The sequence below is a fragment of the Motacilla alba genome, chromosome 8 (genome assembly GCF_015832195.1).
Source record: "Motacilla alba alba isolate MOTALB_02 chromosome 8, Motacilla_alba_V1.0_pri, whole genome shotgun sequence".
Taxonomy (NCBI): domain Eukaryota; kingdom Metazoa; phylum Chordata; class Aves; order Passeriformes; family Motacillidae; genus Motacilla; species Motacilla alba.
Window position 1 is genome coordinate 7,574,338 of NC_052023.1, and position 23,266 is coordinate 7,597,603.

Below are 23,266 nucleotides of genomic sequence, written 5' to 3' on the forward strand. Positions count from 1 at the left end.
CCCCAACTGATCCCATCTGAATTTTGGCCATATAAAAAAACACAGCTAGTGTTTAAGTCTCCTTCCCTTAAGCGCAGCAGTGCAAAGTCAGCCCTGAGAGAGGCCCCAACCATGCCACAGCTGGGCTTTCCAAAGCCTTTGCTCCTTGCTGGGCTCAGCTCTGTGCCCTTAAACTTGACCCCAAACCTCCTGACTTGTCCCACGTGCTATCCCACACATCCACTGTGTCCCAGATGTCACCAGTGCTGAGTTTTGGTCACCCCTCATGGCGAAACTGAGCCCCACAGTCATTCCCAGCAAGTGGTGCCTCCAGGGGAGGGCTGTGCTGCTCTGTCACCTGATGCTCCCAGCTTAGAGAGAAAGGTGAGAGCAACCAAAGCCATGCCAGTCCTGTCCCAGCTTAGCCAAAATATGCCCACAGGAAGATGTTGGTGGCCATCAGGAGAATGGCACTAATATCACACACGATCTTCCACTTGGGCTTCTCCTCGATGCTGGTGAGCCTGTGCTCCAGGGCAGCTCTCTCCTCCTGGGACAGGCTGGGCGTGGGGCTGGTGGGCAGACCACAGAACCACATGTACATCATTTTCCACCAGGGATTTTTGGCTGCTGCAAGAAAGAGACCAAAACATGGCTGTTGGAATCTACTGGGACTCTTGCCTCCCCTCTCCCAGTTGTTTGGAGGTGCATTGGCCAGTCTGGAGTGGGGCTTGAGAGGCACCTTGTGTGGGAGATTCAAGATGGTGGAAAAAAGGGAAAAGGAAAAGGAAAAGGAAAAGGAAAAGGAAAAGGAAAAGGAAAAGGAAAAGGGGCAAAGGAAAAAGGAAAAAGGGGAAAAGGAGGAGGAGAGGGAAAAGAAAGAAAAGGGAAAGGGGAAAAGAAAAAGAGGAGGAGAAGGAGAAGGAGAAGGAGAAGAAGGAAAAGGAAAAGGAAAAGGAAAAGGAAAAGGAAAAGGAAAAGGAAAAGGAAAAGGAAAAGGAAAAGGAAAAGGAAAAGGAAAAGGAAAAGGAAAGGAAAAAACTTCTCCCTAGACCATGTACAGCACAGCCTGATTGCAGTGGGTTGATTGCAGTACTCACTCATTAGTTAATTAACAAACCTTTTCCCCCTCCTCCCCAGCCCGGATTCCATCCGCTTTTAAAAATTCCTGACAGCATGATGGTCCATTTAGAGCTATCCCAGCTTGTTTATTACACATGGCATGCCAGGTGAAGTGTGTGTTTTAATTGTCAGTCCTGTGCTGTGTGTATTTCACTCGCTGTTCTTTCCAAATATAACCTTTTTTTGAAATACAGGATGTTATAGGGCCTTGAAAAAAGGTGTTACCCCCCCCAAAAAACCCTCATTAAACTGTCAACTGCTGTGTTTCACATTTCCTTCCTCATCTCTGCTAATTACCAAAATACCAAGATATTTGTTTATAAAAATCTGAGCTAGTAAAGTGAACTAGGAATTGACAAGAAATAAGAAGTAATGCATTCAAATTAAACCCAAATTTCCTCTATTGGGGAAGAAAAAAAAAGGGGATTTGTTTAGATGTTCACTTCTGTTTAGCTTGGCTGTGATTGGTTCCAGTGTCCTTTGGACTGACCAGCAAATGGAAGAAGTGAAGAAATCTTGTGTGTGTCTTTATTCTGAGGTCCCTGCTCTGTAACCTTGGAAAGTTAAGCTCAAAACCAGAAAGCTGCGTTTTTAATAGATTTGCAGAATAAAGTTCTGTCCACTCTGAAAAGAACTAGCCTATGCAGCATGTCCTGCTGCTGTTCTGTCTCCTGACAACTCCTTCAGTTCCCTTTGCTCTGCTTTCCTTCCTATTAAATACCTCTGGTAGGACACAGAGCTATTTAAGGTCTGAGCTTTAACCATGGCTTGCATCCTAAGGGAAGATGAAAAGATCCTGTTGGCATCAGGGAAATGAGAAAAGTGAGGCCTGTGGGTTCATTCTAGGGCACCCACAAAGTGCACCTGTCTGCTCCCAGGGTCTCTTGGTCCCCTCAGACCGTGCTGCTATTTTGGTGCTCTTTTTTTACAGGGATGGAGCTCTTCTGCACCATTCAGAGGGATGCACATCGAGGGGTGTTGGGAGGACAAGAACCACAACACTTTCATTTGTCACCTCCTTAAAACTGTAAATGCAAACCCCAGCTCCAGTGAACGGACCAAGTGGCCCCTCATGAGCTTTGGGGATTTTTATGGGATCCTGGCAGATCCCAGGCACGTGAGTGTGTTTGTGCACACACAGAGCCCTACCTGCCTCCTCCTTATCCTCTGAAGCTGCAGTTTCCACCAGGTCCTTCTCACTCTGTTCTGGGTCGGTCTGTGCTGCTTCAGTGTTTTCCAGGTTCATGGCAGGTGCTTTTTTGTGCCTGGTCCACCACATGAGGCCATCCAGCTGCAAAGTGGAACAGAGAGAAAGTGGTCACTGCCTGTCTGTCCCCGTGTGGCCACCCAGACATCTCCCTCCTTGGGAGGCACGGGTGCAAGGTGATGCTGAGGCTTGTTTGGGGTGATCTCCCACTTTCCCTCCCTTCCTTCCTACCCATACCTTGGGTAAGAAGGTTGGTACCATCCAGCTGGAGTTGAAAAGCTGAGAAAAAATGTGAAATAATCTGGTTTTTCGGCTTCCATTTTTCAAAAGAGCTTGTTCTGTCCCTGTCTCTGAGGAGTAACCCTTTAGCAGACTTTGGAGAAGCAGCTTCCTATTTGCAAGGCTCATGTGGTTGATCTGAAACAGTGATGGTCTGCATCCAGAATGGCAGCCCTCCAACAGGGAAGGGTGATGCAGTCAAATAAATAAAAACAAATGAAAAAGAAGCCAAGACACCCCCTCAGTCAGTCACAGGCAAATGTTGTGCCCTCAGAAGATTTTTTTTTAAATTCCATATTTCTCTGATGGGCCAATACAAGACATTGCCTGTCTCTGCAGAAAGCACAAAGGATATCAGTCTGCTATACAAATGCCCACGTTCTGAAACTCTTATCCCAGAGCAAGCCTGGAAGCCTCCCTGGAACACAGGGAGTGCACAGGAGACATCAATCTTGCAAACCTCAGAGGCCCTTTGGCAGCTGGGGGGCGGGTGACACACCCCAGGACTCCGAGATTTGGGGTTAAGCCATGCCTGCTGCTGCTGGGGCTGACCTTGGCATACCCAGGATCTCGGTGGCTCTTCCTGACCCCTGCCCTGGCCAGGCCAGGCAGCAGGGACAGGCTCATCCATCCCTCCCCAAGGCAGCTGCCAGCTCCAGCAGCTGCCCTCCCCCTGCAGCCCACACCGCCTGGCAGAGGGGCACGGGGGGGACAGTGCAGGGCTGCAGTGGTGACAGCAGGGCAGGCAAAGTCACACACGTGCCCCAGGAGCAGCTGCCTCCCTGCTCTGCCTGTATGGAAATGAACTTCCCCAACGGGTCGCTCACAAAGTAACGTGAGTTTAATTTCTGAATTTTGCACACACAAAATTCCAGGCAGAAGCTTTCAGCTGACACAGAATGTTGCATAATTTCCAGAAGATTTATAGCTTTATTTAAATCATTTTCAACCAAGATGAGCATTGGGCAGGGCTAATCTTTCTTGTCATGAAGTGCTAAATTGCTTTGATTTGATGATCCTCATCTTTCTCAGGGATGCTTTTTTTTTTTTTTTTTAATCACTTAGGAAATGTCACTGGAACATAGTAAAGTTTTAGGGTTCTAAAGGATTTCCAAAACTTTTTTCCTTTTCTCTCCTCTTCTCATGTGTCACTGAACCACTGTCTCTGCACATTGCAGCAAAATCTTCAAGGGCTGGGGTGTACCTGGGGCTTGGACTCCATCAGAGGGATGCAATTCCCAATGGAAAGCAGCATAGACACAGGGAACCTCATGGCATCACCCCACTGACCCACCCAGGAGCTGGTGCCTCTGCCATGGCCAAGAAAGCAAACACCACCCTGGAGAGTTCCTACTGAAGCACCACGCCAGCCCTCCAGCTTTGAGCTCGGGTGGGTTTGGGCTGCCTGCATTCCTTGAGATCCCCCTTTCTGCTCTTTGCCACTGGTGTGGGGCAGAGCAGCAGCTCTGAGGGGCCATGGAGGCCTCCACGGGGCTGGCTGGGCTTGCCTGGCACAGCCTCCCAAAGGGATGGGGAGGGGAGGCAGGTGGGACTTTGGAGGTGCTGCCTGAGGCCACCCTGTCCAAGGGCAGGGGAGCAGGAGGGAGCCTTGTGCTGCATCCTGGGGAGCCCTGTGGCTCTGCCCCCATCTCCAGAGTCACCCTGGGCGCTGCTGGAGGAGCCCTGTGTCCCCCCTTAGTTTGCTCCTGTCAGCACCCACAGAGCTGAGCGTGTCTGGCTCTCAGTGCCACCAAGTGATGCTGTGGGAGCTCCAGCTGCAGCACCTCAGAGCCCTCAGGGTGGGCTCAGACCAGCCCAGGTGGGCTTGGGGCTCCTCCTAAGCTGTGCACCAAGAGGAGCCACTGAAGCCCTGCCTCAAGCCACAGGGAGAGCATCCCAAGCCCAGAGTACAGTGGGTGGAATTGCCAATCCATCAGCCTGTCTGGGTGAGCCCTGACCCCTGGGGAACTGGCCTGCTGGTGCAGCACTCAGTGCTTTGTGGGCTGCTCCCCTCCCTTTTCTCCCTCACAGTCTCCTTGGACAAGGGAGTTTGCAAGAACTCAGCAAAGTTTTCCTTTTGTTGTTTGTAAACTAGAATAAATCCTTCTGTTCCAAAATGCCATCTGGCACCTGACAGTTGTGTTTCAGCTTCACAGTCTCAAATTTAATTGTAAGCTCTTTTGCAGGGTTTTCAAGGACGGCGTGACACAATATGGACTACCTACAATGAAGACATATGAACTCTGGAGCATACCAAACAAATTCCTTGCATACTTGTTTTCCAGCACAGCATCAATCACCACAGGGATGGGAGAGTGTCCAAAACAGCAGGAGAAAATGCTACAGCTTGCAGTTCTCAGATTGTAATTCATTTAAAGCCAGGAACATTAGCTGCATCACTCTAACATCAGATACAAATCTCTTTTCTCCTTTTGCCCATTTACTATCTCAAAAGCATTGAGATTCAATATTTAAAGTTGTCCAGTGTAGATCCTCAGCTGGTGCAAAGTGACATAACTGTGCTCAACAGCTGTTCCTGGTCTTTGAAGGCAATGGAGCTGTGGTGATTTACATCTGCTGAGGTATGATCTATCACTGTATTTCCTCGGCTTTGTCTTTGCTGGCTTGTTTTTCTACTCTTTTTGCTTGACAAAACAAATGACACAATTCCTAGCTCTTGTACTGTGTCTTTCATCATTCCATCCCCAAGCACTGCAGTTAAGGATGAGCAGAACCAGCCCCATGTGAGACTTAGGGGAGAAACACCTGAGGCTCAGGAATGGAATTGATTGACCAGGAAGCACCAGAGGTCCTTGTGCAGGACACCCAGCACAGCGTCCCCCTCCCAGCCGCGGTCATAGGGACACTCAGGCTCCTCACCACAGGCTTGCCCACGTGCATGCCAAGTCAATATTGGCCAAACACAAAGGCCACGTGTCACTTTCTACCCAGACAGTCAGAGCCTGGCACATCCACCCTGATCTCCACCTCCTGCCCTTCCTTCCCCAAACACTTCTGTGCCTGAACCAGCACAGCACAGCCACAGACTCACTGGAGATGAGGGGGCAAACCATGAGAAACCATGTCAGCAGAAGTGATGGTCCAAACCCACACCTCTGCTCATGTCTAGGGCAAAACCTGGGGTGAATCTGACCCAGGAAAATGAAAAATTTTGGTCTCAGTGCTGCCTACGCAGATTCCTGCCAGACAGGCAGAAACCCAGCAGTGTTGTCTCCTACTTCAGTTAAACCCCACACCTTCCTTTGGCTGTTCTCTGAGAAACAAGGGCAGACCTCTCCTGTTGAAACTGGGGGTAAACAGTGGAAACTGAATGGAATCAGACAAAAAGAAATGGGGACAGACTCTCCCATTCCTACTGAGCTATGGAAAGAGGGAATGAGCTCCTGCTCAGTGGCACAAATTTCCTGGTAGTCCATCCCATTTTCCTTGTGGTGGGAAGATACTGAGGGGCAGGAGGCACATGGGATGGTCATTATAAATATCAGATGATTCATATGGGTCTCTGTGTCCAGCCTTTCTCTGCCTCAGGCAGTATCATTAATTCTCATTCATTTTCTACAACTGAATCTCTTACACAGGGATCAAGCACTGAGCTCAGCACTATGCGGAGTCCATGGCATACCAAAAGGCTGTCCTGAGCATCTCTATTGAGAACATTTACCCCAAAAAGCCCAGCTGATGTTAGTTCCTGGCCAGTGCTGCCCTTCAGCAAGCTCTCCTTCCTCCCTGGCTCTCCAGAGGTACCTGAGGTGGGGCAGCCACCACCTCTCATCCTTTGTTCCTCTGGGATAACTGCACACAGCTGCTTCAGACAGAATCCTGCCCTCCCTGACCATACCCCTGGCTCTTTGAAGGATGTGTTAAATAAGGTCACTTACATCTAGCACCTATAAACTCACACATTTCAGTAGAAATACCACTGAAAATCTCCCCTGGGGAATCTAAGGCCGTAACCTCTCCTTCTCTAATTCTTTTATAGTGGGGTCCATGCTGAAATGCCCCTCCTGGAAGATGCTTGAAATGTTTTCATACCTCTGAGGTCAGACTAAAAAGCCTGAAGGTGCTGGGGCCAGTTTCTCCCTCTCCTGAACTGCTGGTTTGATGCTCACTGTTCACCAGTGCTGTGTTAATGCATCTTATCTTGCTGTTGCTGTGGGCAGGGAGCACTGCACATGTTTAGCTATCACAGGTCAGATGATAAGTGGGAACTCATTAAACCACAGTAATTAATTGCTGGCAACCATCTGGCCACCCCTGAGCAGTCATGAACAACGTAAGCAGCAGAACTAATGGTGCCTCCTTGCCAGTATTTCTCTCTCCCATGTGGATCCTCTGATAGCTAATAAAAGCTGAGAGTTTATCTCCAAGCAGACACAAAGCCAGCCTCTCTCCCCATTCCTCTCCCCTATCTGAGCACCTGCTTTCATGTAATCTTCAGGAGCGGGGTCTCTTTGACACCTATAACATTCCATCAAACATCCGTGGAGCTGGTTAATGCTTTACAAGTTATGAGGAAGCAACAGATTGATGCCATCACAGCATTTTCTCTCTCAAGCAGTTAGGCAGGAAAAAATAGGTCTTTTTAATCTATCCAGTAACCTTTGCTGAGAAGTAGGTGGTAGTTTTGTTATATTGGCAGCTGCTTTAAAACTTGGGACTGGGAAGAGTTGCTTTAAGGTTTTATAATATAAAACCTCCCAACTCTGCACCATTTTAATGTGCTAAGTAAAAGAAAGTTGCGCTTCCCTCAAAGTTATTAAATTTAATTGAGATCACATTGGGACAAAATGTTATTTTCCTAAATGCCCATGTTGCAAAAGATATTAATCTTGTTTGCCTGCAAGATTGATGCTGGCTCTGCTGAAGCAGGCTAGATGCTACAATTAGATATATTTAATTCCTCCTCAGCAGTGCTCTGTAATGTGATTTCATCTCCTTCCCCTTCTCCTTTTCTTTCCATAGCAGTTATGATGGGCTGTGGTGTCTGCCCAGCTCTGGGCACAGCATGGGAACTCACACTCAATTTGAAGCACTCAGCGCTCAGCAGCATTAACACTCTGTGATCTGGGGAGCAGGGCGAGCTGAGGAGCAAGGGCTTCTTGGCAGCACATGCATTACACACCCTTTTCTAGCCACTGCAGGAGCAGGAAAGGGCAGATCCCAGGGAATTTTGGTATCCAGACAGGGGCTCTGGGAGAAGAGTGTGGCTGCAAGTCGCTTACCTTTTCCTCGGGGATCGGTGGGGTGCAAAGGCTGACGAGGACGATGGCAATGGCAGTGAGGACAAAGAGGATGAGGGCAAAATAGAGGTAGTGCACATTCTTTAGCACAGCTGGTCTCCTGTCCTCCTCCCCACAGGACGGGGCACTATAACTAAACTCCAGGATCATCCGAACCACACCAACAACAAAGCCAGCCATGAGGCCCCAGAAAGCACCCTGAGAAAAGGCAAGCACAGAGAAAAGGTCACTGCAAATTACCTCTGGCTGTAGTTTTCCCTCTCCTCTCCCTCTTTCCCAAGACTTTTTATGCCTGATGGAAATCCACACTGAGGTGCAACAAAGGAGAATTTTTTCAGGTAAAATCCTCATTTTCTCTCATTGCCCTTGAACATGGAGCACACAGAGCACAAACAATGCAGGAATCTCCTCCCAACAACACTCCTCCAATGAGCCTTTGACACATCATCCCTAAATGACAAAACAACTTCCCTTTCATGCTTTCAAAGGGGACTGCCAAAAAGTACCACTTGCAGTGACTTCTTAGAAGCAAACCCACACCCACAAGAGACTGGGCTAAGATCCACTGATGGGTGCCAGGAAAGGCTGTCTGATTGTCACCCTTAAGCTGGACTGGCTCTGAGTTTAAACAGTCTCAGAGGCTAAGTACTGAGGGAAGAGATATCTATTTATTTTATCAAATTAAATACATGTATCAGTTGGTTGTTGACACTTCACTTACAGGCTCATTAACCCTCTTGCAGAAGATTGCCAAGATGAAAAGGGCTGCAATTGGTGGGCTCAGATAGCTGCCTATGGACTGAATGTAGTCAAAGAGCTTCCCGCTGTTGGCTGTCTGAACCATTGGGATCCAGAGAATGCTGATGACCACAAGGATGAGGGTGAAGACTCTGAAAGAGAAGGATAAAATTGTATTAACTCTGTAGGTGGATTTGCAGCAAAACACACTCCCAGTTGTTCTTGGAATTTTCTAAGAAGAAATCCACAGATCACTCTCAAGAACCTTTCCTTGTGTACACAGGAAAAGAGAAAATTGTTTTCCCAAAGTGAGCCTGGTGTGTCCTGAAGTGTGACATGGTCTTCAATGACCTTGCTCTTGGATATGACAGAAAGAGGGAGCTGGTAGCTTGTGGAAGCAATCTTTCTGCCGCCTTTCCAAGCAGGTAACATGCTCAGTCTCTTGCCTATGCCAAATTCCAACTCGTTTGCTACTTATTAAAATTGTGTTGGGGTCTCAGGTGAATATTGAAACCTTCCTCTGCCTTTGCACTGTGTGCCACAGAGGTCTGTCCATATCGCTGGGCAAGAGGTACTCATCCTCTACCCACTCTGCCATGGTGAAGTGTGAGTATGCCTGCAGCCTTCAGCCATGCCTCAGCAGAGTTTAGACCTTAATGCTCATGACTGGAGAGCAAAACCTCCGCACTGAATGCAGCCTTAAACTCCCCTGTCTGGAGGAGAACTTTATATGCCCCTGCCAGAACGCAGCACCAAATCCCATCTGCAAAGGACACTACAACTTATCACAGAGACAGAAAGCTGGGAGGCTCAGCTCTGCACTTTCCCTGAAGAAAAAAGAAAAAAAAAAAAAAAAAGTAATTGCAACACATCACTCCTGTCTGATGCAAAAATAACATTTTTATAGACCTCTGGTGACAATGACTCAAGAGCACTTTTGGCTTTTCTAAAAGTTACATTTAAAGCAGTTTTATAGTAAGTTTAGAGAGAAGAGAGGCAATTATCTGCTTAGCTCAGTGGAACACTCAGAGTTTCTCCTTGACCAGGCCCATCCAAGATGAAGCTGGAAAACACAACTCTCTTTCCCAAGCTGTCCTCCTGCTCTATATTGCAGGCACCAGATTTTTCTCAGTGAGTCCAGCCTGGAAGATGTAAAAGCTGCTCCCAGAACAGACGATGAGAGGAACGAGACATAAATAAATGCAAGGACCTGCCCACAATCATCAGCTCCTGCTCGGAGGCCTGCCTGCGGACCCGCTGCCAGATGTCCACCACAAAGAGGGTGCTGCTGCTGTTGAAAACGGAGGTGAGGGAACTCATCAGGGCTGCCATCATCACTGCAATCATCAAACCCCGGAGCCCTGCAGGAGCAAAGCACAGAAGGGGAATTAGGGCTCGTCCTTGGGCCTCCAAGCATTGTTTTTTCCATCCTGCTGTCTGGTATCTGCAGTGAGATTTCCACATCCTTAGGATGGGTAAGGGCAGTCTGATCCCCCCATGCAGGGCCTGGCTCAAGCCCAGCCCCACAAGGGTGTTCCTCACCATCAGGCATGAGTTCAATGACCAGTTTGGGGTAGGCAATGTTGGAACAACCCACAGCAGCTCCACAGATCCTTTTGCACACATCTGGGTCCACGCAGGCCACTTCATCTGGGGAACACAGGGAAGCAGCAAGGAGTCAGTGCAAACCCCACTGAGCCATAGATTGTTCAGATCAAGGGAACAAACCCTGATGCCTTGTGCAGTTTCATATAAATTCAGTGGTGGAATACAGCTACAATGAGTGGAGCTGGAAAATGCTTTATATCATATAATAGAGGTGAAACTTTTAGATGACATTTTGAAATTCTGTTCAGGATACAGCTAAAACTCTCCTGGGTGTTGCATAACTGTAATCCTTGATGATTTGTCACTTGTGGGAACTGGACTGTTTCCATGAACCTGTCAGCTGGTTCCCAGGGATGCTGGAGGCTCACTTACTCCTGTTTAGGAAATCTCGGAAATAGGCTCTTTCCTCTGGGAGTGGTCCTTCTAATCAAGTTATTCTTCCTGGAAAGGGGAAGGCTCTGGAGAAACCAGCAATGAGAGCTCCTTGGGACTTAAGGGAGGCTCATTTATCCTAATCCACCAGGACCTAAATGCATCTGTGTGGGAGATTGCTAAAATGTTCCAAAACACCTAATGGATCCATAGGATCTGAAGGACAACCTCAGTGCTCCATGAATTTAATTTCACTGACTCCCTCCAGACAGACAGATGAATGCAATGTCCACAGCATGGAGCTTTGTGCCCCCAATGGCAAAGTATGCCCCTTATGGCTACTCCCGGGGATTTCTGCCACTGTGGGAGAACTGGAGGTAGAGGAGGGCTTGGGAACACCATGGTGCAACAGGAATCTCTATGAACATGCCTGCAGGACAGCAGTTTCTAGGATGTAAAAGTGCTGGCAGACCTGTGTGGGATTCGTGGTCACAGCAGGTATGGAGCCCCTGTCAAGGAAGATGGGAAGGCTTACCTGGGAAAAGAGCTCTGCTGATCATTCCTGGCATGACAAGGAAAAACACAGGGAAGAGTTTCAGATATCCTGCCAGCACTGATCCACCTTTGGCATGGGAGAGGTTCTTGGCAGAGAGAGACCTCTGGACCATCACCTGCAACCAGTGCAGAAAGGGAGCAGAGAATGAAAGAGGAGCACAGCAGAGAGAGCAGGATCCATTCTCTCCGTCTCTCCTTCTCAGGGATGACTTTCATCCCGCAGGATCCCAGGGTGTTTTGCATGCCAAGGACAACTTTCCCACCTCACTGACTGCAGCCTGCTGCCACCACTCAGAGCTCAGTCCACAGGCTACAGGAGAGGGCAGCGTGGAAATTTCCTTTACAGGAATAATTTCACCCTTGACTGAAATGAAGCCACCTTGAGACTGGAGACAGCAGCTGTATGGCAGCAAGAGACATAGAATGAAGCAGACTGTGGGTGTTTTAGTAAAAGCTCAGTGGTAGGGTTTCATAATTATCCCATCTGAAAGTACAGAAGCACGCGTCTCATGCTTCTTCTCTACAAACAGCTTTCCTTGTTTGTAGCTTGGAAAGGAGTAAGGGACATGAGACGTCTGGGAATATGAATGAAGGAATATTGTCTGGAGGTCTACTCAAGGTCACAGCACAGCCAGCTCCAGATTCACATTTTTATATCCTTGTCATGATAACTGCATGAAGACTCCCAGTACTCGCCAGCCCACAGTGGGATAAAGATGGATGAAAACAACCTGTTCTCATTGCACTGAGAAGTGCATAAAATTAGCAGCTTGCTGAGAAAGTGGAAGGAGTGAGACATTCTGGTCTAGACCAGTAAAAAAAAGTAGCAACTCCTGCACACTGAGGCACAGTGATTTTTCAGCTTACAGATCCACAGACCGAGGAGTGGACTGCAAATAACACTGTGGTGGTTTGTCTGCTGAGGGAAAGGTTTTATTTACCTGGTCAGTGCACCAGCACCAAAGAGCCACCACAGTGAGACCAAATATAAGGCCAGGCCAGGGAAGGTCTCCTGTGATGGGATCCCTGAACAAATGAAAGGCATCTTCACGTGGGAGGTGGCAGTCTGTGTTTGGGACCGTGATCTTTGGTATTGCTGTGCTGTATTTCTCCTTAAGTCCTTCATACCAGCCAACTTTTTCAAATCCTGTAAAGAAAAGGCCAGTGATTTAAGGACTGTTGCATCATGCAAAGTTATTATCTAATCTGAGTCTCGTGATTACTTTTCTTTTATCTTCCTCTTATCTCCTTTACTTTTCATTCCACCCTTGCTTTTTGCAGTCAAAGTTTCTACAGAAGTCAGCTGGATTTTGCCCAGAGTCCTTGTGGCTTAAACAATACATTCTGAAAGAGGATCAGTGCAGGAAAACCTACATGATCCTAATCCCTGCAAGGTCATCAGCATCTAGTTTTTGCTTATACACCCTCCAAAAGCTAGAGCAGGAAAGTATAACATTAAAAAATACATACGTATTTTAGATATTTCTGTTTGCCAAGAAGGCTTAAAACAAAGACTGATGAGGGTAATTCCTTGTTGCTCTTTGGTTTTTTATAACTCTCAGTTGCACCCACATGAACTCCAAAAGTCAACAGTGGAAATCAGCAGGGTTACTCTGAATTGACATGGGCTCAATGAGAGCTGAATTTGGCTCTGAGAATGTGATGTTCCCAAGTTCTTTGGCAACTCCAGTGACGTGCAGATATCCAGAGCCTCACCTCCATACAGTTAGTGCAAAGGATGAAGAAAGTATGATGGCTTGGAGAGCGAGACTTGTGCTGGCACCACTTCTGTGAGTGGTTCAAACTCATTTCTGCACCACACATGAAAGGGCGAGGCACCTGCTAAGGTCTTGTGGCCTTGGGACCACTAAAGCGCTGTGTGGTGCCACTGCAGGTTTCCCTTACCTATGAACATGAGGACCAAAGCTCCCAGCACCATGATCACGGTCTGCAGCACGTCTGTGTAAATCACAGCAGTCAAACCCCCTGCCAGGAGAACCAGAGACAGCAGTCAGTGTGCCACCATGCACAGGGAAACAGGTACCTCACCTGGAAAAAAGCTCTCTTTAGCCCCAGCCCTGGGATTTCAGGACAGACCCACTGAGAGAAGCTGGCACTGAGCTGATCCTCTGGAGCCCACAGCTGTCACAAGCTCTCCCATGAAGAACAGTGTGGAAGGTTTTCCATGTTCATGGGAGAACTTGGAGGCAGCTCAGCATCTTAACTGCTAAAGCTGGTAATTTTGCAGAAAGAGAACAAAATAGCAAATATGGGCATTGGTAACTTCCTGCACAGAGGGAGCCCAGAGCCTTGTTCAGTGTTAGAAAATCCTCTAAAAACAGTGATGCTCCCCCTGTACCACTTTCCCATGGGCCAAGAGGGGAGAGGGGAAGAGTCAAAGGTCTCCAACTGCTGGGAGTGGCAAGGCAGGTGCTACCAGCAACTGGGGCAATCTCTCTGTCAGACCAGGACCTGAATACTCTTTCCCCTCTGTGGGAAATGGGAAACTTATATCTTTGGCTCCAGTTTATAATGTGCCCTTTAAAACCAGCTATTTACCAGCTATGGTGTAGACAGCAGTCACTGCTAGCAGGACCACAGTGGACAAGTAGAGGTTCCAGCCCAAAGCAGTTTGGATGAACAGTGCTCCAGCAAAAATGTCTGTCTGGAATGAAAAACCAAGGGCAGTCTGGCTTTAGCAGTGCTTCGTGCAAGTGAAACCTAATAAAGCAGCCTGCAGCCCTCTGCGGCTGAAAGCATTGACAGGGGAGGACACCAGCAAGGTGAACTGGAAGGGGAGGAGAAGAGCTGTTGGGACTCTTGGCTCTGAACCTTGTTTTGCTGTAAGGAAAAACTTTCCTCCAGGTCAGAGCTTTCAGGATCTGGGAGAGCAGCAGGGTGAAAATGGAGGTGCTACAGCAAGGGACTAAAAAGTCATCAAAATAAAGACCATCTTGAGGCATAGAATCCTGGCTGGCACAGAGAAGGACTGGCATAAACTGTCACTTCTTTTGGTGACTGGGAACACATCCCTGGATAGCAGAGCCCATGTATCCACAGGCAGACACAGGAGGGGAAGAGGGGGAGAAAGCAGAGACCTTATTCTTCCCAGGGCTGCCTCTGGGTGGCCTCACGGTCCAGAGACACTCCCTCTTGAATGACTCCTACAGAGTCACTGATGTCTTGTACCATGATTGGTTTATCTGAGAAGGTCAACAGGTGGTTTTTCTGTTCATGCAGTTCAGCATATTAGAGTGACTCCAGAAAAACAGGTTATACCTGCTGAGGACCTCACTGGAAATACAGAAAGTCCCATCAGCTGTGTTTTGTTTGGATCTTCTGGCAGAGTGACACCAGAAACCGGATGAAACCTGGAATTACCCAGATAACATCATTCAAAATTGCAGAAGGTGATGTGGGAGATGTTTGTGTTGGGAAAGCAAGGTAGAAGGATGCCTGTGAGTTTGGTATGGGGTGAGATACAGGTGAAGACCTTTGCCAAGGGAGACAGAAGGGATGGGGCAAGAATTCCATGTGCTGTGTCTGAAATGAGCACCTAAAAAGTAAGGAGTGAGTGCAACCCCTGACCTCTGAGGCCTGAGACACAACAGGCACAGCCAGCACTCCACAGGAATCCCTGCCCCTTCTGGGGTTTGGCTTCCAGCAGGAAACACAACCACCTCTGTAGCCATGCAGGATCAGTCCTCTGACAACACTGTTTATTGAGATCTCTGTTTTCTTTGCAAGTCAAGAAGACTCTGCAGTGCCCTGGTTGTTGACCTATGCTTGGGCAGAAAGCACAGGGAGAAAAATCCTTCTTGTAACCAAGTGCCTGCTGTCCAGCCAGCCGCTAAATGAGCTCTCCACAAACAATAGCTCTGCTTAATAGAAAGCACCTGTCATGGCCATAAACTCCCCCAGCCACATCCGTCAGCCACGCGTGAATTGGCTGCGCAGAGGAGAAACCACTGAGATGAAACAGCAGTGATGGGGGCCAGGGTCCTGCTCTGAAAAGCACTGGCAAATGCTGCTCTGCTGAAGGTCACTCTGAAAGACAGCTCTGTTTCATACCTTGTCTGTGTGGCTGTGCTCACTGTGGGCTGCTGCAGGAGAGAGTTGCCATTTATCCCTCACAGGTAAAGAGGCTTTAAGTGCCTTTTTGCAAGACCTCACTCACTCTGTCACCCAGGGCTGTGCTCCAGTCCCACAGAGCAAAGCTGGAGGCAGTGGTGGCAGCAGTGGGTGACATGACCAAGAGCTGCCCATTAGAGGAGGAAATCTATCCCACACTCCCAGCCTGGAACTCCTCTCAATGCACCTCCCAGGAGCTGAGACATAATAAGCCTAGGAGAAGGACCTTGAAGCCACATGAGTGTTTTATCTCCAGTCAGTGTCTCCCAAGGCAATTTGACATCTGAATATTTCAGAAGGGTCTAGTGAAAACTGACTCGTACTGACCTTGGAATAATCAGCTGCAGACAAAGGACTGACATCTTTAGTCCCTGTAGTGGACTCTCAAATACACTCCTCTCCCTCCAAGGGCACAGGTAGTTCTTAGTAAATATCTGAGCATAACTTCTTTTCATTTGTGAATGGCATTTAAAAGGGGGGAATACCCAGTACACTGGGTTTTGGTTACCAGCAGGGCACAATGCTACAAGCAATTCAGAAAAGATGCTGCATTTTGTCTTAAGACAGAGCCCACCTCCCTTTCACTGTATCCTTTTTGTGCAACACGAGTGAGAAAGAGAGAGGAACAACCATAAAATACCTAATGCTGAAAACTCCACTACAAGAACAACAGCAGGTTTATGATAATTTAAGAGAATTTCATCTCTACAAGATGCAGCCAGCCAGATTTTCACATGGGATAATGCAGCCCTTCCTCTATCTCTGATTCCTAAGGTTTGATGTGATAGAAGAGGAAAAGCAGGCAGACAGCCCAGAGTACTTACACTGTTTAGTAATTAGTTGCACATCTCTGTAAAGTTCTCACTGTGCATTGCTGTTTAATGAGGGCTCTGTCTCTCTCTTAGGAAAGGTCTCCATGATCAATACAGAGGCAAGAGCAGCACACTAACACACTGCAGCTGCTCCTGGGAGCGGGGCTGGTTCTTTCAAGGAGCTCTCTCTGAGCAGCCCTGCCTTGTACCACGATGTCCTCTCCCTGCCCTAGGCACGAGGGTGGTGTTCAGCTGGATACATACGGATATCCTGGTGAATATGTAGAGAATCAGGGACAGCACGGACGTGTAGATTTGCAGCCTCTGCCCTCCAAACCTCTTCTTCAGGTACTCAGGCAGGGTGACAACTCCTGCTGTGATGTAAACTGGCACAAAGATCCAGCCGAGAGCCAGCAGTGGCCAGATGGCCTGTTAAAGAGACAGAGAGTAAAGGCACAGGACTCAACACATGGGAACAGCTCTTCCCCCTTTTCTGTCAGTAACCATCCTAAAAAAGCAGAAAGGTACAGTGCCATGTGATGTAGTTGAGAAGCAGACTGACTTTTTCTCCCTGCTTAGAAGATGAGCCAGCAGCTGGAGGCATTATTACAATTCAGCCAAAAGCTTTTGAAGATCTCCTCCTAAGGCCTGTATTTCTCTCTGTCAAGGGTGTCACTTCCTCTTCCATCCCCTGCTCTTTTGAGCAAGAGAGTGGATTCTGTTGCTCTGGTTCTCTGAAAGATGGTGGTGTATTTGGTGGCCTTTAAAACCACTGATGCTGTGGCAGTGAAGAGTTAAGTGATTCAGAGCAGGATGGGAGCATCTGTTTGTTGCTTGATTAGCAAGTGATGAGGCTGAGGCAGCAGACTGTCCCTGTGGAGCATAAAAATAAGCAACAGCAAGACTCTCCTGGGATGTTCTCCTTGCAGGCTGGTGCAGATGTGCTTCTGTCATTGGTAGATAAAGAGGCACTTTAGTTGCTTTGCCACAGGTGAAGAGTCTTTTGGAAAGTGTAAAGGCATTCCTTATATATTTCTTCTCCAATTCCCAGCAAAAGCCCAAACAGGAGAACTTAAAGGTAAATGAAAGCCATTGGATCATCAAACCTCACCTCCTGGTTGTCTCCAGCCATTATCTTTCATCCTTACATTTAATTTTATCAGTCATTTAAGTTTTCAGAAAAAAACCTGATCCCTGTGAGCAGAGACTGTGACTGATTGAGAGCAGCCATGGCTCCTGCAGTGGCAGAGACTGGCTGTGGTGAAAGATGCTCATAAGATCCCTCCAGCTGAATGATGTCCCATGGCACAGGGAGAGAGTAATGGCATATGCAAGTTCTCTTTCCAATCTGAAACAAATTAAACTGAACTCATGAAGTTAGATTTGCCTTGAAACACAATCTTGTCTTCATGAGCTTCTAAAGTGACTTGAATAGATTTCCTTTGAGTACAGCAATATTATGCCCTACATGCACCAGGGTGAACACAGTCTCTGTTTTCTTCACAAAGGATTTAAAGGTGACTTTAATGGTCTAGAAAAAAAACATTGCAGTGTTGCCCCAGGAGAGAGCTTTTGGTGGGCCCTGCCTGTGCTTGGCAGTACTAACACTCTCTGCTGAGGTAGGCAAGAGATTCAGAGTCAGGTGAGTGATGCTTCTTGCAAGGCTGGCACTAATCTCACTCCTCATCAGCTGAGAAATTTCATTAGCATGACACACCAAGGGCCTGGTTTCCATGCTCTTGTGTGGTGTCAGTGGCAATTTTCCAGGCCACTTCAACAGGGCAGAATGAGACCTGCCTTCACACCCAGATGTTCACCCCAGAGATGCCGCCTTTTAGCAGCTGCCAGGTGAAGAGAGTGTTGCTGATTTTCATGGATTTACAGTGAATATGGGAGCACATGCTGCTTCTTTTTGCTTTTTTTTTCAGCTCCCTGCACTCATAATCCTGTGATTATCCAAGTACCTTTCCAGCATTCATTATCTATATGTTTTAATCTTCAGAAGTGCAGACTAAAGCTTGAAAATAAGGCTATGCACCACTGGGAAGGCCAAAGAGCTAATAATCCTAGTGAATTCCAGTTAAACTAAAATAAAGATCTCATGTTTCCAAGGCTGTCGGAATGTCTGCCGGCTTCTCTCCTGAGAGTTGAGCACTTGTTGCTGCTGATACTGTTAAACACCTAATTTTGGAGGGAAACCCCAATCCCTTTGCGAACAGTGACATCTTAGTTGGCAACAGAAGTGACACTTACATTCCACTCAAAGCCCCCAACAGCAATGCCCCCAGCTGCTGCCGTGCCCGCCAGGCCGATGAAGGAGCCGCTGCCCACGTCGGTCGACATCAGGGAGGCTCCAATCTGGAACGCAGGGCACAGGGATAAAACAAAGAGACTCGCTTTGAGGAACTTCTCTATCAACCCAGGCATTTCCCCCAGAAAGTCTCTTTCCCCAGGATCTCATCTCCTTGTGGTTAGGCAGCTGGGTGCTGACAGAGAGTTGGGTTTTCCTTCACCTCTCAAAACACCTTACATTTTATATCATAAAGCACATTCCTGCTCCCTTCCTGTGCAAAGCTTAATCTCAGAATCAGGGCTCAATTTGCCAGTGGTTCTGAGAAGCACACCTGTTACAGGGGCACAGCAGAGGGAGGGGAGTCTGGTGACACCACAGATTCCTCAGCGTCCATGAAACGTGGCAGATTTCTCCATTCCCTGTTAGGCAGCCAGCAAGGTGCCATCTCTGACCCTTGCTCTGCCTCGCCATGTCTTGCAATTCAATATCAGGTTTTAGCTGAGGCTATGTAATGCACAGCTGAAACCTGTCACTCTCATAAAAACCATAATAAAATGCAGATAAGCCAGTCATGTACTCAAGGTGAAGGCCACAAGGAGCTGAGCCTGCAGGAGAGCTGCAGAGGTGGAATCAGCTCTGACAAACAAATCTGAGAAGTGAACAGCATTAGAGGTTGCTCTGAACCTGAAAGAGTTCAGAAGAGGCAAGAGCTGACCTGTTTCAAACAGCCTCTGCAGCCACCTGTGGTTGGAGCCAAAAGCAGTGATGATGTTTTGGGATTTGTTTGGGGGAATTTTTAATAGAAAGAAAAAAAAAAAACAGAAATCTTGTTTAAAAGAACAAGATTAAGGAAAAAAATATTCAATTTTAGTATCCTTTAATTGTCCCCCTCCTAATTAGAGAAAACCATCAAGTTAAGCTTTTGCATTAAATGTCACTTGGCTGAGACAGAAGTTTAAGGAACATTTAAGAAATGACAGATTTTAGAGAGGTGTATGTGTCTCTGGTGGAAGAGGCTGAAAATCTAGCCTAGTGAATTTATGGGCAATGCACAGCCAAAGGAAAAAAAAAGAAAAAAAACTGTTTTGGTTGAGAAGTGCATTCCGTTACCCACGACTCACTGGAGAGATATATGGTTCTAGAGTCTGGCATTGGCTGAGAAGAATCTTTATTCCTATGACGTTTTTATTTCTTTCCAACTCTAAATTATCTTTATATGTACCCTTCACTCCCAAGAAAAGGCGCCTTCAATAGATTATTTTTTCCTTCATACTGAAGATTTATACTTGAGTGGTTTGAAGTTTATATCCTTTACATCGTTAGTCAATAAACTCAACTCTGCTCTAAATAGCAAGGGCTCAAAGTCCTGGGATTAGGGATTATTTTTAATTCAGTGCTTAAATGCTCTTTACTGGATAACACATTCCTAGATTACCTAATGCTCTCTTGACTTGGGAACATCAGTGGTGAGTTCCAGCCAAAAAGTTTCCAACCTAGGTAGGCAGCCAGCATTCCCCAACTTTCATCAGTGGGAACATTTTTATTGCTGACTTTAGCAGAGAAACTGAGAGTTGGAAAACCCTGGAGGTGCTGAGCTACCCTTTTGGCCTGGCAGCTCCATGCTGTAGCCCACTGGCAAACATGAGTGGGATGATTCCTTATGGATCCTTCATCTGTCCCCTTCATCTCAAGACTACAGTCAGAACATATAAAGGCTGGGTCCCCTCACCAGACCTGCTCTAACACCTGGAATTGATTTCAAACCATGAGAAACAGAGGGAAGCAGTTCACTCACAGGCCACCAAGACATGGATCGTCCAGCCAGAAAATATCCTCCAACAGTCCCCCGGCTCGCTCGTACCGACGACTGGAAGCACAGGAGAAAGAACAGGAAAAAGTGTTTTCCTCCATTCACCCTCCTTGAGTCAGACCAAGCCAGGAGAATCCTTAGTGCCTGGCCTCAGCAGCAGCTCCAAAATAGTTTTATGGATCTGTTAGGTATGCCAGGCTCCACACACTGCTTCTGCCCCTTTTTGTGCAGGCTTCTGACAGTCGTGCTTTGGAAAGAAGCTGCTTGTACCTGTTTAATGACTTCTCCTTGAATGTACCAACTGGGAAAGAAAAAACAGCTCAGCCAAGCAGAACGCAGTAGGTGTCTGTGACAGAGGCCTTCGCCAAACAACACGAACAAATCATTAGCAGCGCTCTTTCCAAAGTTTTGAAGGTACCATTTTAGTCTTCTCCAGCACAACCTTGGCTTTTCTTTTGCCTCCTGCCTGTCCACACCCAGATGTGAGACTGCTCTGCAGCACAGGAGCCGAGCATCATTCCCAGAACAACCTCCAGGGAGCGATCCCACAGTTGTCCCTTTGTGGGGTGGAAGGATTCCTGTCTCCTCCAAATTTGCACCATAGGCCCTGGGATAAGTTGTTCAGAGGATGCCATTTGCAGACAAACCCCAGGAGGAATCCAGGGAGCATCAAAGCCTCTCTGGCTCAGGCAGACCCAAACCCAGCCCCCTCAGGGACTCACCCATATCCCAACAGCGAGGATAAAGACGAAGTACAGAACCACCACGACGATATCTGCCACTGCAAAGGCTGCTGCCTTGTCCCCTGGCAGCCCAGGCAGCTCCGTGGTGGCTGTGGTCTGCTGGCTCATGGCTCTGAGCAAACTGAAGATTTTCTCCCTCACGCTGGACTTAAATGCACGTTGGCCTTCATCGTTTCCCTTGTAATAATTAACAGGGTCAAGAAGGTTTGAGTGGGGAGCAGAGGCCAGGCAGGACTGTGACTAACATTTTTCAGCAGGAGCTTGGTCTCCATGGCTCATCAGAGAGGGCCACCACACAGCTCTGTTCCTCCCATTCCCCCTCGTGTCCATTTACCAGTGGTCCTTTCTTTCTCCTGCCCATTTACCCTCTGGTGACACCCACTGGGATGTAGGACATGGTTCTGCTTTGAGATCTGCCTGGAGAAGGCTTGTGCCCCACTGCCAGGTGTGGAATGGCTCTGCCAGCCCAGGTGGGACCCTTGTGTCCCAGGACATGGGCAGGAAGGAGGAGAGGGCTGGACCCCGTGACATATCAAACTGTGAACCCAGGTGCTCAGCAGGGACATTTCTCATCCTGGTTTGCAGACAAGGTGGGCACCCTCCAGCATGAGCCCCCTGAACCAGGGCACAGGGAATGGGTCACACCAAACCTCTCCTCCTTTGTTGGGACAGCTTTGGGAGGATCATGAAAGGTTCCTACTGGGGCTAGCAGAGCCCTTCCAGAGTATTCTCCTCAAAGCAGAACCATCTCCTACATCCTCCAACCTCACCCTCTGTGGTCCCTCACCCTATGACACATCACATGGGACATTTTAAACTTAGGTGAGCCGTGCTTGATCTTGGTTTCAAGGGAGGCAACAAAACCTCCCTCTCTCACTTTGTTTTATTCCCCTCTCTCCCAGGTTTTTCTTGCAAATACTGGCTACCTACTTGCTCATTAATTGCACTGCTAACGTGAGGCCCATCTCCTCCCCAGTCTGAGGCTCCCTGGGAGCGATGCCTCCCTGTTGGCTCATTATCCACAAGAGGCTTTTCAAAACTGAAATGTTTCAACAAGCTGAAGTACAGTTACCAGAAATTAAATATCTGGAAGCCTAAATCCCCTGGTATAAACAGGCAGCTCTCCCTGCACAGAGCTGATTTACACTCACCCACACACTTCTCCCTCTTAACACCTCAGCACCTGAAAGCAAAAGACACTTGCCTAATCCTAACATGCATTAAATACCTGCCCAAGAAGCAAACAGTGTCTTCAGTCTTCCCATACCAGGAATGCTCCTCCATATGGGAAGCCCACACCCCAAGTACCTGCCTGACCTAGCCCTTCACCCCACCTTCCCACACTGCTGTATTTGCAGCAACTAACGCTTGCAAACACTTGAAAGGTTTCACCCCAGGCCAGCAAATACATCCAATAAGCCATTCCCAACAGCCATGAGCTACCACGAGTCCATTGGACACACTGGAATGACACAGGATGTTGTCAGGTGTTATTGCACAGCCTGGACCATCCCAAACTGCAGTGGCCAGCCCAGTTGCTGAGCAGGATTGTGGCAGCTGCACCTCAAACATGGATGACACCTTGACTGCGTTTGTGGCAGTCCTTTCCTCACTGTTCCATCCTGTTCAGGCAGAAGTTGCTCTGCTCCCCACTCCCAGGACAAGCTGCCGGGATGTGAACACTGTCCCTGCCCGAGCCAAGAGAATGACACATCCTGCTGTTGTGTGGCTCCCTTGCCTGCTGCAGCAGCCCCGGGCAAGAGGCAGGTGCACAGTGCAGGGTCCCAGCACAGGGCAGTGCTTATCTCCCGCCCCATGCACTGCTGGGTCAGCCCTGGGGGCCAAGCACGCCCAGGAGATGCAGTGCTCCTTGCCCTGGGTGCAGATGTGGGAGCTCACATGCTCAGGAGACAATAAAAATTCATCGTGCTGACAAACAAACAAGCAGCCTTGGAGTGAAAGACGTGTCAGCAGCATAAGCCCAGCACATGCAATTTGGCAGATCTCTGCTGATTCAGAGGGAGACAAACTCTCCTACTTTTCTCCAGGGACCTGGTGAGGGCCCTCGAATGTGCAGGTCACCTGCTGCAGCAAACCCACCCTCCCCAGCTGGCAGAGGGCTCAGAGCCTCTTGGCCACGCAGGCAATGCTGAATTTTGCTTGCCCAAGGTGAAGGAAGGAGTTGGTTTATGTTACCTGTGTTGGTGGGAGTGGTAACATGATGGAGAGGGGTGAGCCAGTGAGCACAGGGGACAAAGCCATCCCCACAGTGTGTCACCCACGGCAGGATCAGGCACCGGCAGAGGTGTTGGCTGCACTCATGAGGGCAACTGGCACAGAGAGCTGAAGAATACAG

The 23,266-nt window shown here is 48.2% G+C and overlaps 1 protein-coding gene across 1 annotated transcript; it reads right to left on the reverse strand.

Annotated features, from left to right (window-relative positions):
* Positions 1-373: 373 nt before the first annotated feature.
* On the reverse strand, positions 374-18,416 carry SLC5A9 (solute carrier family 5 member 9). The gene is made up of 12 exons (XM_038144331.1): positions 18,318-18,416; positions 16,329-16,493; positions 13,681-13,786; positions 13,027-13,107; positions 12,063-12,268; positions 11,102-11,237; positions 10,129-10,236; positions 9,797-9,947; positions 8,570-8,738; positions 7,831-8,046; positions 2,251-2,392; positions 374-609 (listed from the first exon to the last, which is right to left on the reverse strand). Exons 1-12 carry the CDS (start codon positions 18,405-18,407, stop codon positions 401-403), a joined length of 1,779 nt encoding a protein of 592 aa, XP_038000259.1. The 5' UTR covers positions 18,408-18,416; the 3' UTR covers positions 374-400.
* Between the last annotated feature and the right edge of the window lie 4,850 nt (positions 18,417-23,266).

Excerpts from the sequence above, each read along its gene's own strand:
- SLC5A9 (XM_038144331.1), bottom strand. The coding sequence starts at position 18,407 with ATGTCGACCGACGTGGGCAGCGGCTCCTTCATCGGCCTGGCGGGCACG. Across the intron at positions 8,739-9,796 it reads GAGCTGATGATTGTGGGCAG|AGTCTTCACCCTCATCCTTG; the intron begins GTCCTTGCATTT and ends CTTCTCTTTCAG. Across the intron at positions 610-2,250 it reads AGAGGATAAGGAGGAGGCAG|CAGCCAAAAATCCCTGGTGG; the intron begins GTAGGGCTCTGT and ends TCTTTCTTGCAG.